Raw genomic sequence first — 14,772 nt, forward strand, 5'->3', positions numbered from 1 at the left:
CAATAATAAAGTTCCTTTTATTTTCTTTCAAGTTCCAAGATCCAAACTCTCAAAAAGACCATCAGGTGGCGATCTTGAGTCTTTTTCTTTTTAATTTTCTTTGTTGAATATAATATTTTTATTAAGTTCACTATTTTCAATCATTAGCTATTCTTTTCAACACACTCAATTCCAGCATTTAGTTATGCCCTTTAAGTGCCTACAGTTCAATATCTGTCCAGTTTAATTTTTAAACCTTTGTTGTGTATTTTCCTTTAAGTTTCTCCTCCAGATTGGTCCAATAGAATAATCAAATCCAAATTTAAAAACCCATTTTCTTTCTCTCTCTAGTCGCCACTTCCACACACTTTCCTCCAAAATAGCCCTTTAATTTGATACCAGGGTACCTTAAAAGCGATGTCCTTTGCCTGGTTCACACTCTGCTCGCTACTTCTCTCTCCAGCACAAAACTTAGTTTCCTGGAATATTCTTCGTCTTCGTGGTGACCATTTTGGGATCATCGCTGCAGCTTGCCTTTGGGAGGGATTTTCCTGTCAGGGAGGGGAGTTGCGGCTCCCCTCGACCCTCCAGGCGATTTCCCCCTTCTTCATCACCCCACCGGTCCACACCGATGAGGAACAAACCAGAAATCATCTTCTAGGCATCTTAAATGCACTGTGTTGGAGGTAGTCCTCAACTTCCGAAAACAATGGAGCCCAAAATGTCTGACATTTGTTCAGTGAGTTTTGCCCCATTTTACCACTTTCTTGCCACAGTTGTTAAGTGAATCACTGCAGTTGGTAAGTTAGTAACATGGTTGTTAAGTGAATCTGGCTTCCCCATTGATTTTGCCTGTCAAGAGGTTGCAAAAGGTGATCACATGATCGTGGGACACAACAATGGTCGTAAGTATGAACTGGTTGCCAAGCATCTGAATTTTGATCACAGGATCATAGAGATGCTACAAAGTTTGTAAGTGTGGAAAATGAGCATAAGTCACTCTTTGCAGTGCCATTTTAACTTTGAACGGTCATTAAATGAACTGTTGTATTCAAACATTTTCTGAGGTTACAATAGCTAGCACATAAATCAGAGGTGGTATTCAACAGGTTCTGACCAGTTCTGGAGAACCGGTAGTGGAAATTTTGAGCAGTTCAGAGAACCAGCAAATTCCACCTCTGACTGGAGATTTTATAGTATCCTTCCCCTGCCACACCCACCAAGCCACGCCCACAGAGCCAGTAGCAAAAAAATTGAATCCCATCACTGACATAAATTGAAACAAATAATACTATCAAAGGACAGCAAAGCTTCGGTAATTTAGGATGGTGTGCCATTTACATAATGAAATCACCCATTTCTACATCAAGGCAATTGCTGAACAAGTTTATCAGAACAATTTGCAAATAAGAAAGAATTGAACTGTCAATCTTAGACGTCTGAAGTGACTTCAGCAAGACTTCTCCTTCATTACCTTCTAATTTAGTTTTTATTTAGTGGTTCAGATAAACAGCCAATAACCTAAATTGTAAACTTAATTTTAAATTGCATAAATCCTCTTTAATCAACATGTACAGTCCTGCAAGAAATTTATGTCCATAAAGTCACACTCCCATATTATGGGATACGGGTTAAATGCCTGAATAGCAACAGAAAGACAGGGAAGTAGGTAGCATTCACAGTGACTGCCATCGTTTAGTTTAATTACTCTTGGGGAGGGGGACTTAGAATATAGAATCTTGGAAAGTAAATCAGCAAAACTCCACCCCTTATTAAATGAATTCATCAACACGGGATCCCTGTGAATCGTTTAATTTCTTTCTCCCAGATTATTAAATTGAATGGCTCTTTTGCTTGGGTAAGACAGAAACACCAGTCTGTTCTTTGTATGTTTTCTTTTGTGTTCTCTTTTTCTTCGCCAGCGCCAACAGTTCTATTATCTATGTGCAGTCTTAATTTACAACTAGTTAGAAGTCTGCCTGTTTTAAGAATGTCAAAAAGAATCAATGCCTGTAACAGCCCTCATATTATGATCCTTTCTGACTCTAAATTCCACAACCACTGCGTCAAATTCAGGAATGAAAGCCTTCTCCAGAATCCTATTTCCTTAATCTAGGCCCAAGTCCTTCCTAAATATTCTATACTTTGTTTATTTATATTGTATTAAACTTCTCCTTTACTTAAGGGCATGTGGGTTGTTCAGGGAGGGGGTAGCACCTATGTTGGATGGGGAAGCCTTTTTATAGTTGTTGATTTACCTTTGGGCCCCACATGGCATTCAATTGTCACCTGTGGCTCTAAGTAGCTGTAACAGGTACAGGGGCCACACCCAAGTATACCATCTAAGAAGATGGGCCAAGCTAGGTGAGGAAGCCGATGGGCCTTTGACTCTTGGTGAGATACAGGATTTGTCTATTCCAGCATGGAAAGTCTGACCCTGGCAGATTGACAGGCCCATCAGGCATTGTGGGGCACTAACAGCACAACGGCACCCTTAGGCATCCTTATCTTCCACTGCACCAAAAGAGGTCTCCAGCTGTATCTTCTCCATGCTGCTGGATTAAAGTCCCTTCTACCGAGAGAGTGGGACTGTCCCTATACAACAGCTATGACACTTAAGACTCTATCACGCATAGGATTCTGTTGTACAATTCATCTTCCTCTACAACTCATCTGCAAATCATCTTAACCCATCCCTAATTCATTGAGTCTTTCAGCAATGGGGGAGTGGCAAAGCAACAGATGGAGACGACCGTTGGCAGTTGTAGTCACAAACCTGGGTATGGTTGGCCCTTGGACCAGTGGTTATTCATCTCAGGACCAGGGCCACAGAGATGTCTGGCAGAATCCAGAATGACTGGGTAGGACTGGGTAGGATAGCACTGCCCACCTTCACATGAGGGAGAGGGTCAAAAAAAGGACCCTACACATTGCCTGCCTCCAACATCTGACTAGCAAATCTTCTACACAGTGGTCGAGAATCAAGAAAAATGAATGAAAGAAAACTCATTTTTTTAAACTTGGAATATCCATTCCTTGCTGGATACAGACAAATTGTCATAGTGTGAAAGATGAACATCACTCTTAGCAGCCAAACGTTGTCTTTAATAAAGAAAAAGAAAAACAGAATTGGAAGGGACTTTGAAGGTTTTCTAGTCCACCCTCTACTTAAGCAGGAGACCCCTAGACCATTTCAGACAATGGCTGTTCAATCTCTTCTTAAAAACCTTCAGTGTTGGAACACAACAACTTCCAAAGGAAAGCTGTTCCTGTTAGGGATAACATGGTTACCTAACTTAGTTTGGGTAAAATAATATATATAGACTATAATTGTGTGTATCACTTTAAATGCAGACCATGTATTTTGGGTGCGGATGTAAAATCACCATAAGAGGGAGCAAGAGAGCTCACTGTTTGCTGGCTTTTACTGGATTGCTGACAATGATGGATTGATGGTGATAACTGCGTGTTTTCCCTGCTTTTGCTGAACGAAGAAAAGAGGTTTGATTTTCTTCATATCTCTACTGCAAAAAGAGATATATTACTGGACTGATTATTTGTAAGTTTACTGACCTCTTTTTCGACACTGGACTTTGCTAATGAATAATCCCTGGACGGACTGAACTTAGTGTATGATATATGGACTGTTTGACTATGCTAACAATCTTACTGGAATAAACTATTTAACTAGCACTGTGTATCTGTTTTACTGAGTGTAAACTACAACAACGTTTATCTCACATATCTGCCTGCCTGACTGACTACCGTTGCACGTTCTGCTAGGGTGTATATCCCTAACAGTTCCACTTATTAATTGTTCTAACCTTCAGAAAATTTCTCCTTAATTCTAGGTTGCTTCTTCTCTTCTTAATTAGTTTCCATTCATTGCTTCTTTTCCTGCTTTAGAGAATAGCTTGATTTCCCCACCCCCTTCTTTGTGGCAGCCCCTTAGATATTGGAATACTGCTATCATGTCACCCTATCCCTTTTTCCATGGAACTAGACATACCCAACTCCTACAAGCGTTCTTCACATGTTTTAGTCTCCAGTCCCCTAATCATAACAGATAACAGATAATCAGAGTTGGAAAGGACCTTATAGGCCATTTAGTCCAGCCCAGTGGTGGGATTCATATTTTTTTCTACCGGTTCTGTGGGCGTGGCTTGGTGGGCGTGGCAGGGGAAGGATACTGTAAAATCTCCAGTCAGAGGTGGTATCTGATGGTTTTCCGAACTCCTCAAAATTTCCGCTACTGCTTCTCCAGAACTGGTCAGAACAAGCTGAATACCACCTCTGAACCCCCCCGCCCAAGCAGGAGATCGTACACCAATCTTTGTTGCTTTTCTCTGTATTTTTTTCTAGAATCTCAACATCTTTTTTTTAATATAGTGGTAAGATATATAACATTCTATAACTCTGAAATTACTGCACTCGGTAAAACCAGGCCGGCAGATGAAAGTACAGTACAGGCAGTGGTGGGATTCAAAAATATTTACTACCAATTTTGTGGGCGTGGTTTGGTGGGCGTGGCATGATTTGGGTTGGCGTGGCAGGGGAAGGATACCATAACATCTCCATTCCCACCCCATTCCAGGGGAAAGTTACTGCAAGATCCCATTTCTTCCCTACCTCACTAACCTGCTTCCCAGCTCTGTTCTCCTGTACAGGGCAACAAAAGAAGAGCCAGCCAATCAGCTGGGACTAGGGAGGCAGAAAATAGATGGGGGCGGGGCCAGTCAGAGGTGGTATTTCCCAGTTCTCCAAACTACTCAAAATTTCCACTACCGGTTCTCCAGAACTGGTCAGAACCTGCTGAAGACCACCTCTGATTATGGGAAGCAGCAAGAATGGACAATACATTATTTTGGAATGGGAAACCACAGACTGACTAACAGGACTCACGGAATAGGTTTTGCAATCAGAACTGCTGTGCTGAAAAACATCTCTACTCTACCCAGTGGAATAAATGAGCATATTATGAAGTTCTGGTTTTCTCTTATCAAGTCCCGCTATATCACCATTGTCAGCACTTACACACCAATGCTCACAGGTCCAGATGAAGACAAGGAAGACTTCTATGAGGACCTGGACCAGACTATTCAGATAACTCTGGCAAGGGACAGATGTGTCCTTCTGGATAGTGGAGTCCTTGGGTGGCAGGGAGTGGGACAACTAAACAGCAATGGCCTCTCAATCAACAACACAATATTCAGACTGGCCATATTCAATACAAAGCTACAACCTTACACTGGCACCTATTTGATTATGTCATAGTTTATCAGCATAATCTTAACCACGTCACAATCACTCATGCCATGTAAGGTCCTAAGTGCTGGACAGATCATAGGTTGGTCCAGTCTGTCCTCAACTTGCACTTTTATTATTTTATTTATATCCCACCTTTATTATTGTTTATAAATAACACAAGCTGGCAAACATACCTAATATATTCTTTCCTTCTCCTATTTTCCCCACTACAACAACCCTGTGAAATGAGGTGGGCTGAGAGAGAGAGGGATTGCCAAATCACCCAGCCATTTTTTTCATGCCTAAAAGCGGGACTAGAACTCAATCTCCTGATTCCAAGGCCAGTACGCTGATCCATTAAACCAAATTGGCTCCTTTACCTCATAAACAACCAAAGACCACCAGAAAGACATTCAACATTGGCCGTCTACATACAAAACCCAGACCTAATCCAATTACTTCCATGATGCCTTCATTGTGGTTCCCTACATAAATAAGGGAAGCATTACAGATGATGGAAACTGGAGAGATATCTCGCTGCTCTCCATTACAGGCAAGATCTTGGCCTGAATTCTCCTGAACAGACTTATCACTGTCTTGAAAAGGAAACTCCCAGAGGCATAGTAGCCTTCAGTGAGAATGGAGTACAGCAGGCATGATATTTGCCACAAAGCAAGTCTAGGAGAAGTGCACTGAGCACTTCTTTACTTGGTCTTCACTGATCTTACAAAAGCATATGAAATTGTAAATAGGGAGGCTCTCTGAATCATCCTGAGATATTACAGCTGCTATCAAGGAAATTTGGGAAGTTGATTCTAGTGCCCCCCGCTGTGTTAGACTATGTTTCCAGACACAGAGTGCAGAGCCATCTCTGCATCCACAGATGAACTACATAACAACATACAACTTGGACTATCATATTAAATTATGCAGATTATTTATTCTGTTACATTTCCATTCTAATTCTACAACAAAGCTATCTCTCTTCCATAGTACAGTCTATGAACAGGTCTGTCTTGCAAGTTTCAAAACTCATAGCTCTAGGTATATTTCTATACACATTTGTATAGTAAAAAAAATAGTATCAGGAGTGTACATACAGCTTCATGGTTAGCTTCACTGAGAAATAAGAAAGCTATATTATATAGGACCTTCTCACTAGAAAAATTAATCTTAGTTCTCTTTTGGTAAGATAGGAATGTTCATCTATTTAGAAGATTATTTTGACAATGAGCAAAATATGCAATCTAAGATAATAGGTATCCTGTTCCTTAGTAAAAGTATTTCATAGTGCAGCTTAAGGACAATTTACTGTACTTGTTAACTATATGCAACATAAAATCCCACACAAAATGGAGTGAGTCGCCTGGCTTTCTCCTTGGACAACATGGAAACCTAGCAGGCTGGTTCAGAAGGGACAAAGTAAATATAATGACCAAGTATATTACAATGTTTGGTTTAAGTATCGGAGGGCCCAACACTGGTAAACGCTGGTACAAGAGGGTTTTTTTAGGGGCGCAATCTCTTGTAGCAGTTTATACTATGATGAAGGAATACTATATGGGTTCCATTTAAAATCTAGTAATTAGTGTTAAATATGAATTTCAATACACAAATTAAAACATGGAAATTTGGGAAAGTTATCTCCCCTTTCATTCTCACAGTGAATCCTTTCTTTCTGCATAAATAGTCATCTAAGTTACATCTCAGTTGGTTTTTACAAGGCAGATTTTTATATTTGCTAATCATGTGTTTCCATGCCAGAAATCACTTAGCAGGTTAGTAAATCATTCTGAGGGTTATAATGATGATGATTTAGAAAATAGATTACCCTTTTAGCATCATCACAGAACAATGCACTGTTACAGAAAATAGCTCATTGGGAATGCAAGTCCTTACCAGCAGAGAGCAAAGCCACCTGCTTACACTGGGAGATAATCTCAACACAAAACATTGAAAACGGTCCCTCTAACCCAGTGGTTCCCAAAGTGGGCGGTACCGCCCCGGGGGGTGCCTTAGGGGGCGCTAAGAGGCAAAGGGGGTGTTCGAGGCGCCGGTAGCAGAAACTTTGAGTAGTTCAGAGAACCGGTAGTGGAAATTTTGAGTAGTTTGGCATGCCACCTCTGACTGGCCCCACCCCCACCTATCTCTGTCTCCCGAGTCCCAGCTGATCGGCTGGGTCTTCTTTTGTTGCCCTGCACAGGAGAATGGAGCTGGAAAGCAGGTTAGTGGGGTGGGGAGGGAATGGGGATTTTACAGTATCCTTCCTCTGCCATGCCCACCAAGCCACACTCACCAAGCCATGCCATGCCCACCAAGCCAAACCCACAGAACCGGTAGTAAAATTTTTTGAATCCCACCACTAGTGAGTAGGGTGATTTTTATAAATATGGTTTTACAGTGGTATCATCCTTCTCGCAAGAATGATTTCCCCAGAGGGATTTGCGATTTGCACATTGTCTATACTTTCTGACTTTTGTTTTTGTTCTAGCAGTATTTTTATCTTTCAAATAACTTCAGTCTAAAAGTTTGTTTGTTCCTTAGTCCTGTTTATGGTATTTTGCTCCCTGTTGCTAGTTTTACGCTGTATTCTGTTGCTATTTTTTTTATTCTGCTTTCAATATTTTACCGTTTTAGGGCTTTCTAAAAACTACAACAGAATTTTCTATTTCCATGTGGTACAGTACTGAAATACTGTGACTAAACCAAATAAGCACAAATTAAACATTAAATAAATAAAAAATACGAGAGTTTTTCTACAAATGCATATGCTGCTTCTGTCTATTTATTTATATATCAAACTTAGAAATTGCCCATCTCCCTCAAAGAGAGATTCTGGGCAGTGTATAAGTAAAATCTAAAAACAGGTCAAAAGGTACTGGACACACACACATTTGGAAAAAATGATTAAACAACGTAGAGATTTGAAACCTGTAATATTCCTATTAGGAATGGTACCAGAAGGTTATAGTAAAAATATTTACTTAATTATACATGTCTTAACAGCGGCTAGGATTGTATTTGCCCAAAATTGGAAGAATGATAAAATACCGATAGAGGGAAATATAATTGAAAAAATATTTGAATGTGCAGAAATGAATAGATTGACACTAGAAATTAAAGAAAAAGAAGAAACTGAATATTACATGGTATGAAATATGTTTTATCAGTGGATAGAGACTAGAACAACCTAAACAATTTTTATGTATTTATAGAGCAATTAAAGAAATTTAAGCAAAGTTATAATGTGTGATATTATTATGTATATGGGAATATATATGGGAACATTGATATATTGTTAGATTTGATAAGAAGAATATAATTTATAATGTTTAAATAATTGAAATATGTACCCAAGTCGGCGCACAGTTGAAATGGAATGATTTGTTGTATATTAAAAAACAATAAAAATGATTTATTAAAAAAAGTAAAATCTAAAAACATAAAAACTAAATATTATATTAGGAGACAAAAGTAGTTAAAATTCAAAAGGCAGGGAGAAGGCCTTCTTACCAGCTATCATGAAGTTCCTTCTCCCCTTTTTAAAATAAGGTGAAAGTGAATTCCAACCCATGTCAAGAGAGAGAAGAAAAGAATGAATGATGGGACTTGGTAAGAAGTAGATTAGGAATAAGTACTGGGGCAGTTCTTCCTTTTGCTGACTCTGCTGGTAGGGTAGAAGGTCCATTTTCTAAGTTGCACCATGCACCCTTTTAAGTTTCCATTTACCCACATGGAGTATTTATACCAGAAAGGTCCACACACTTGAATAGTTTCAAAGACTAAAATATTCCAAACATAGGTAAATCATATTGCTTGTTGCATGACTGATTTAGCTGTGACATGCCTCCCAGAAATAGAGGTTTCTACCAAATCCAAGACCAGCCTTCCATCAGGAAATAATCTCCAGTTGTTTTGAATATTACCCCAACCAGCTCTTCCATTATTTATGACTGTAAAGATGATAGGTTTAGAATCTGCCTCGACTAGATATTAACCAGGATAGAGAAACTTATGTACATGTTGCTGCCTAGTCTTTTAGAACGGTATCTAGACATTTTTCAATGATGCAAGACTATCCTTAATTTTTCCCTTTTTCTGTGGGATCAAACTAATGAAATGGGTCAAATGGTAAAGTGATGTTGTCAAGGAGGGGAGGGGTTGGTTAGTTATCTTTAGGATATATTTTTTTTTAAATCTAGGTTGTATTGGTACAGAGCAATGCATGACATGGGATTTGTTTTACATCTACTGAAAAAATGGAGAGAAATACTTTCATCATTTTGTGGTGATCAATTGCTTGTATTTAGCAACACAATTTCTGGAAAATATTAGGGTTTCGGAAAAGAGGGTCATGCATTGCATACGGTTTACTTCTATTTTATAGCAAGAGATAATGATAAAAAAAAAGGTATGTAGTCATGAAGATTCCTTAGAACATGTTCAAAAGCAACAGCGTTTTAACCATTTTTGCCAGGACTAAACATTCATAAAAAGATATGAGAATAATTTTCCAAGAATATTTCAGGAGAAAAAAAGCTACAGCTAAACAGACTTGTTTTCCTTGATGTGTAATAAAATCAATTATTAATACAAGCTCTTTCCAGCTGGAAATTGGTTCGGCATCAATGGAAAAGAAATCAGCAAATCAAGCAATAAATACATCATCACTATTGCTCGTTCCATGTGTCCTGGAATGGATGCAAGCAGATAGATGTTGATTGTAAAGTCAGTGGCTTTACCTGTTGCCACAGGCAAAGGAGACCCCCCCCCCCCTCAAAAAAAATGCCATGTGTAATCACAACTGGAAAGAGCAGTAAAGGGCAGAAGATCCAGATGATGGCGGCATCAAAACACAGATGTAACCTAGAAATGGATTCAGGAATGGCCTAGAGCTGAACACAAAGAAAGGGAGTGGTACCTAGGAAGGAAGGCTCCTAGTCATTGCTCTGAGGGATGACCAAGCAGCTGAGCCCAGGCATCCTGCTGCCTGCTCTCTCTGCAGCGAAATTCTTAGTGTGGTTTTCTTAGTGTGGTTTTCTTCCAGAGGAAGAAGAATGGGGTTGTCTTTCAGGAAAGAGGGGGAAAAAAATCTACCCAACTTCAACTGCCTAAATGAATCAATCCATCAATAAGCCAGTCTTAACTGATCTGGTGATAAACTGGAATAGAGCTTAAGCAATGTCGAATAGTTTGATATTGTAGTTCAAACGAACAGACAACTCTAGTTCAGGCTTTATAAAGAAAGAAATGACACAAATTGTGAACGCAGGCCCATCGCGTTCAGGAGCTCCACTGAAAATCTCTGCTGAACCCACCAACTGGAATGACTTTGCAGTGCAGCAGGATCAAATCAAAAAGGCTTTTTTTTTTTTTTTTACATGCCAGCCTTTTCCAAGCCAAGGCAAGAGAAAATAACTTGACATCCAAGTGGAAAATAAATCGGAGATCACAGGCCTTAATTTACCAGCGCAATAGGAAAGCACTCAGGCCATGCTGATTGAGAACTTTCTCTGTTGCAAGGGAATCGGGAGAGATCTTGGAAGCATAAATTCATGTGCAGTAAGTAGACTATTTGGGAGTTTGTATCCTCTCATATACCACGAGGAGCTGGGTCACCTTGGGTGGAACCAGACTAATTTTAATTTAATATCTATCACTTGTGGCCAGTGGATGAACCCTAACTCATAGTTTAAAGACTATTGACGTAGATTATTCATCTGCTGGCTGTCTGCAGAGTGACAACTAGCTACTTCTTGTACATACACACTTTTTAGTCCCACAATTGCAATCAGCTGATAAAATAATGGCTTGTGGCATTGGTCCATTATGAGAGGGGGAGGGGGTTTAAACATCATTCTTCAACATAGTAACAGCATATACGTTTCTATTCCAAGCAAAATCAATCATGACTCCTTCCCTTGCAGGTTATATTTAGCTCCCGAAATAGCCAAACAATCAAGGACAAAAAAACCAGAATTATAACAAAAAGAAACAAACACAGAGACCCCCCAAGGACAAGCTTCAGGGGCGTTGTCAGACATGTGTAAACAATCTGCAGACGATTTAGCAAGCACCTGCATAATTTGTATTCTCATACTTATGAATGGAACTGGACATGGGGTATTAGGGAGGTGGATAGGATGCAGCGGCGATTGCCAGAAAAAAAATCACAATTGCTAATGTTGGAAAATCAAATTAGATATCAACTTTTCATCTTTGAGCGAATACTCTGTAGATGGGGATGTGGAGGAGAAAGAGCAGCATAATTTAAAGTTGAAATGACAGAATAATTTTAAGGCTTGGAAAGAGAAGAAAATACAGGACTTGCAAAGAGATTTGATAAAGAGAAACCAACATTGCATTTGCTATGAAATTTTTTGTTTTTCATCTAATTCTAAGAGCTTCCTTTATTATTATTATTATTTTCCCCCCAGGAGTCAAACCAAGAGCTAGTAGCCACACCCAGTGGCTTCAAGGATGCAAACACAAATAAAAACCTCAAAGCATCTTTCTACCATTATCAATTTCCCCTTGGACAGATGGGAGATACGCCTTTGTTTATGATGATAGTTTTTAAGCTGGCAGGAAGATATAAAATATTCCACCTGGATGGCCCCTTAGCACACAAAAGAGCTGAATTTAAGCATGAATTCAGCTGGCTTTAAAAGCAACTGGCTCTTGTACCCAAGGGCAATCTGCCATCCAGAACAGGCCTTGCTAAGAGGATCAAGAAGTGAAAGCCTTTCATTTCTGAAGCATTTCCAGACAAATGTACATCTTTCTCTCACCTCCAGTGTTTGCTTACCCCAATGATGACGGTGTCATCGCCCTGGAAAACCGGGATGAATTTATCTCCCCGTATGATCTCCGACTGATTCAAGGGCCGGAACCTACAGAGCACCTTGATGCTGCATTCGTTGAGTTCGGTAGTCATGCTGGCTGGGCAATGGAGCTCTGTCCTGGTGTGCGGCTTTTGTAGCTAGAAGGAGCGGAGAGCAGTGGGAGATGCAATTCCCAAGCAAAATGAGAGACAGGCTTAAAAGCAGGTTGCACACAGGCACTCTCGAAGGAAGGATCACAAAGGGGAAGCCTTTCCTAGATCGTCACCCCACAGCAGCAGAGCAGTTGGCTCTCTCAGCTGGGCTGGTAAGTCTTCCGTGCCTGTGGTACCCTGGGATGCTGCTTGCAGTGCCTGTATCCCCCTCCTCCTGCTGCAGGAATAGGCAACATCAGCATCAGGCAAAGGGTTGGGCTCTAGCTCAGGGTTAATACTTTTAAGGTGGAACAACCCCACTGCCTTAAGGTGGACTTGATTTTTTTTTTAAAGTACTGCACTTTCCAGCTAGACTCTTCACTTGATGTTCCAGTTGGTAGCAGTCACTTTGTTCCCTTTATCCTTTCCAAACAGTACAGGGACCCACACAGACAGTAAATGTATAGAAGAGAAAATATTGAAAACGAGAGTTTGTCATGCAAAGTTTACAAAAGTTACTTTTCCCCTTTGTATGCAGCTGGTAAAAATTTTAAAAGCTTCTCTTTTATTTTAGAAATATCCATAAAAAGGAAAAAAAAATCACAATTGAATGGGACTTGAACGGGGTGGGATTAATTCAAAGCCATCGCTGAAAAATTCACCTTATGATTGTTTATAGAAGACTGGAAATAGCAAAGTGCTAATTTTCCTCAATTAATCTGGTTATTTCAAATTGGTTTTAAGAGAGCTCCAAACAAATGGGAATGAGAAATGAGCAGGTATTTTATAAATTGAAGAACATTTTAAGTAAGGATAGATAAGTAATAAGATAGATAAGTAATAAGAACATTTTAAGTAAGGATAGATAAGTAAATAAGTAACTGGCAATGCCTGTTTGACTTACTGAATGGTGTTTCCAACTCATTATGCAGGAATGAGGCTTAATGTGGTAGTATCCTTAACATAGTCAACCAATAATAGGATTGATTAATCCATGAAGTCCACACAATAAGCAATATAATGCTTGCATATGTTTACATGACTAAGCAATGAGGGACAATATCTGATGGTACTGAGAGAAATGGAACTTGTGAAGAAAAGGACAAATAATTTCTCAATTTTGTTTTTATTCTCACCTTATGATCATAGAGAGCATAGAGGCAGAACTGGAGTTACTTGACCTGAAAATGAATGGTGAGTATGTCCTGCACAGTGACTACCAATAGCTTCTCTTCCAGTGTCTAGTCATAGACCATAATGGCATTACATAATAGAATGATATCTACAAGACTGTATCTGCTCAGTCCAGCATTTGTGCTGGTTCTCCCTTCATCAACTGAGATAAAGGTTGACAATTCTTCTCCAAATGAGAGATTGAACCAGACATATGTTTTCCTTTCCTTTTTCTTTTAAAGACTATGACTCATTAATCTAGGGGTGAATATTCCGTTCCTAGTTATTAAAAATGAACTTTTTGACTGGCTTTTAAACAGCATGCTGTCAAGAAGTGCTTATACTTTCACAGGCTCGAGTTTAGTTCAAGTCTAAGTTCCCAAATATTTGGGGCTGGTAGAAGTACTTGGAATGAAACCATTATGGTGGTTTGACATTGAAATGAGACACAGGGAACTGTCTCTGAGAAAAATGCCAACCCTGAGAGAACTCAGGTAGCAGTATTTATTGAGAAAAAACACAAGCAAAATACAGTATGCATATTCAGAAAACAATGACCTCAACAGGAGATTACTTCACCAGCATGAGAACACACAATCTTGGAAAGTCCCAGATGTTACCTTGCTAGGATGAGATCATACAGCCACAGAAAGTCTCATGGGAAAGTTTGGAAAGTCCCATGAGAAAGCACAACTGTGTATCTTGAACTTTCACCCATTTTCCTATTCCTTCTAAACTGGCAGAATCAAAACAGAATGAGGCACTCTGAGCAAAGATACTCCTACCCCCACCAAGAATGCCCACATCTCCTAGACTTACTGCTAGTTATACAAAGGCCTTACAGAAAATGATAAAATGATCAATAGGTTATATTACCACAAACCATATCCTTGGTATTCTCACAAAATAACTGCCACAGTGGCACAGCAAGCCATTGGCCACTAGAAGCCAATTGAACGATATTGCTTCTCACCATTACCTGAAGCTTCCTGGAATGCTCTCCATTCCTTCCTCTTATTTCTGGATTTTTCAGATATTTTCAAACGTTGCTTGTTGCTGCTGCCCCCCATCTTTTCTTATTTTCTAAGAAATTGTTTGGTGTACATGAAGGGCCCCTGAGCACTCTCATAAGTCAGTCTTTGCTTTGCTGCCTGCTGATTTCCTTTAAAGAAATACTGAATCCTTAAATAAAGGAAGAACGAGGAGCCTTTGGATAGAAAGGTAGATTGTCTAAAGGCAGCATTTTGAGAACCCAGTGAATATTGCTTGGTGCTGGCATTAGAAAAAAAATGTAGGCTTGTTCTACAGTTAATAAGCTACAAAGGATTAACATACATTTCAGCATAGGCACAATGCTCTCAAGAAGAATGGGAACTAACATGGGCTAAATTAACAGA

General features: G+C 39.5%; 1 protein-coding gene across 3 annotated transcripts in view; it reads right to left on the reverse strand.

The window, feature by feature from the left end:
- KIF5A (kinesin family member 5A) overlaps positions 1 to 12,202 on the reverse strand; it is a 63,014-nt gene extending 50,812 nt beyond the window's left edge. For all 3 annotated transcript variants that reach the window (XM_087956469.1, XM_087956468.1, XM_087956467.1), the window contains exon 1: positions 12,035 to 12,202. In XM_087956469.1, the coding sequence (XP_087812595.1) occupies positions 12,035 to 12,163 (129 nt within the window). In that variant the 5' untranslated portion in view covers positions 12,164 to 12,202. The remainder of the gene's footprint in view (positions 1 to 12,034) is intronic.
- Positions 12,203 to 14,772: the final 2,570 nt, after the last annotated feature.

The sequence above is a fragment of the Notechis scutatus genome, chromosome 2 (assembly GCF_049901735.1).
Source record: "Notechis scutatus isolate UNSWTSFEM ecotype Mainland chromosome 2, rNotScu1.2, whole genome shotgun sequence".
In the NCBI taxonomy this organism is placed as follows: domain Eukaryota; kingdom Metazoa; phylum Chordata; class Lepidosauria; order Squamata; family Elapidae; genus Notechis; species Notechis scutatus.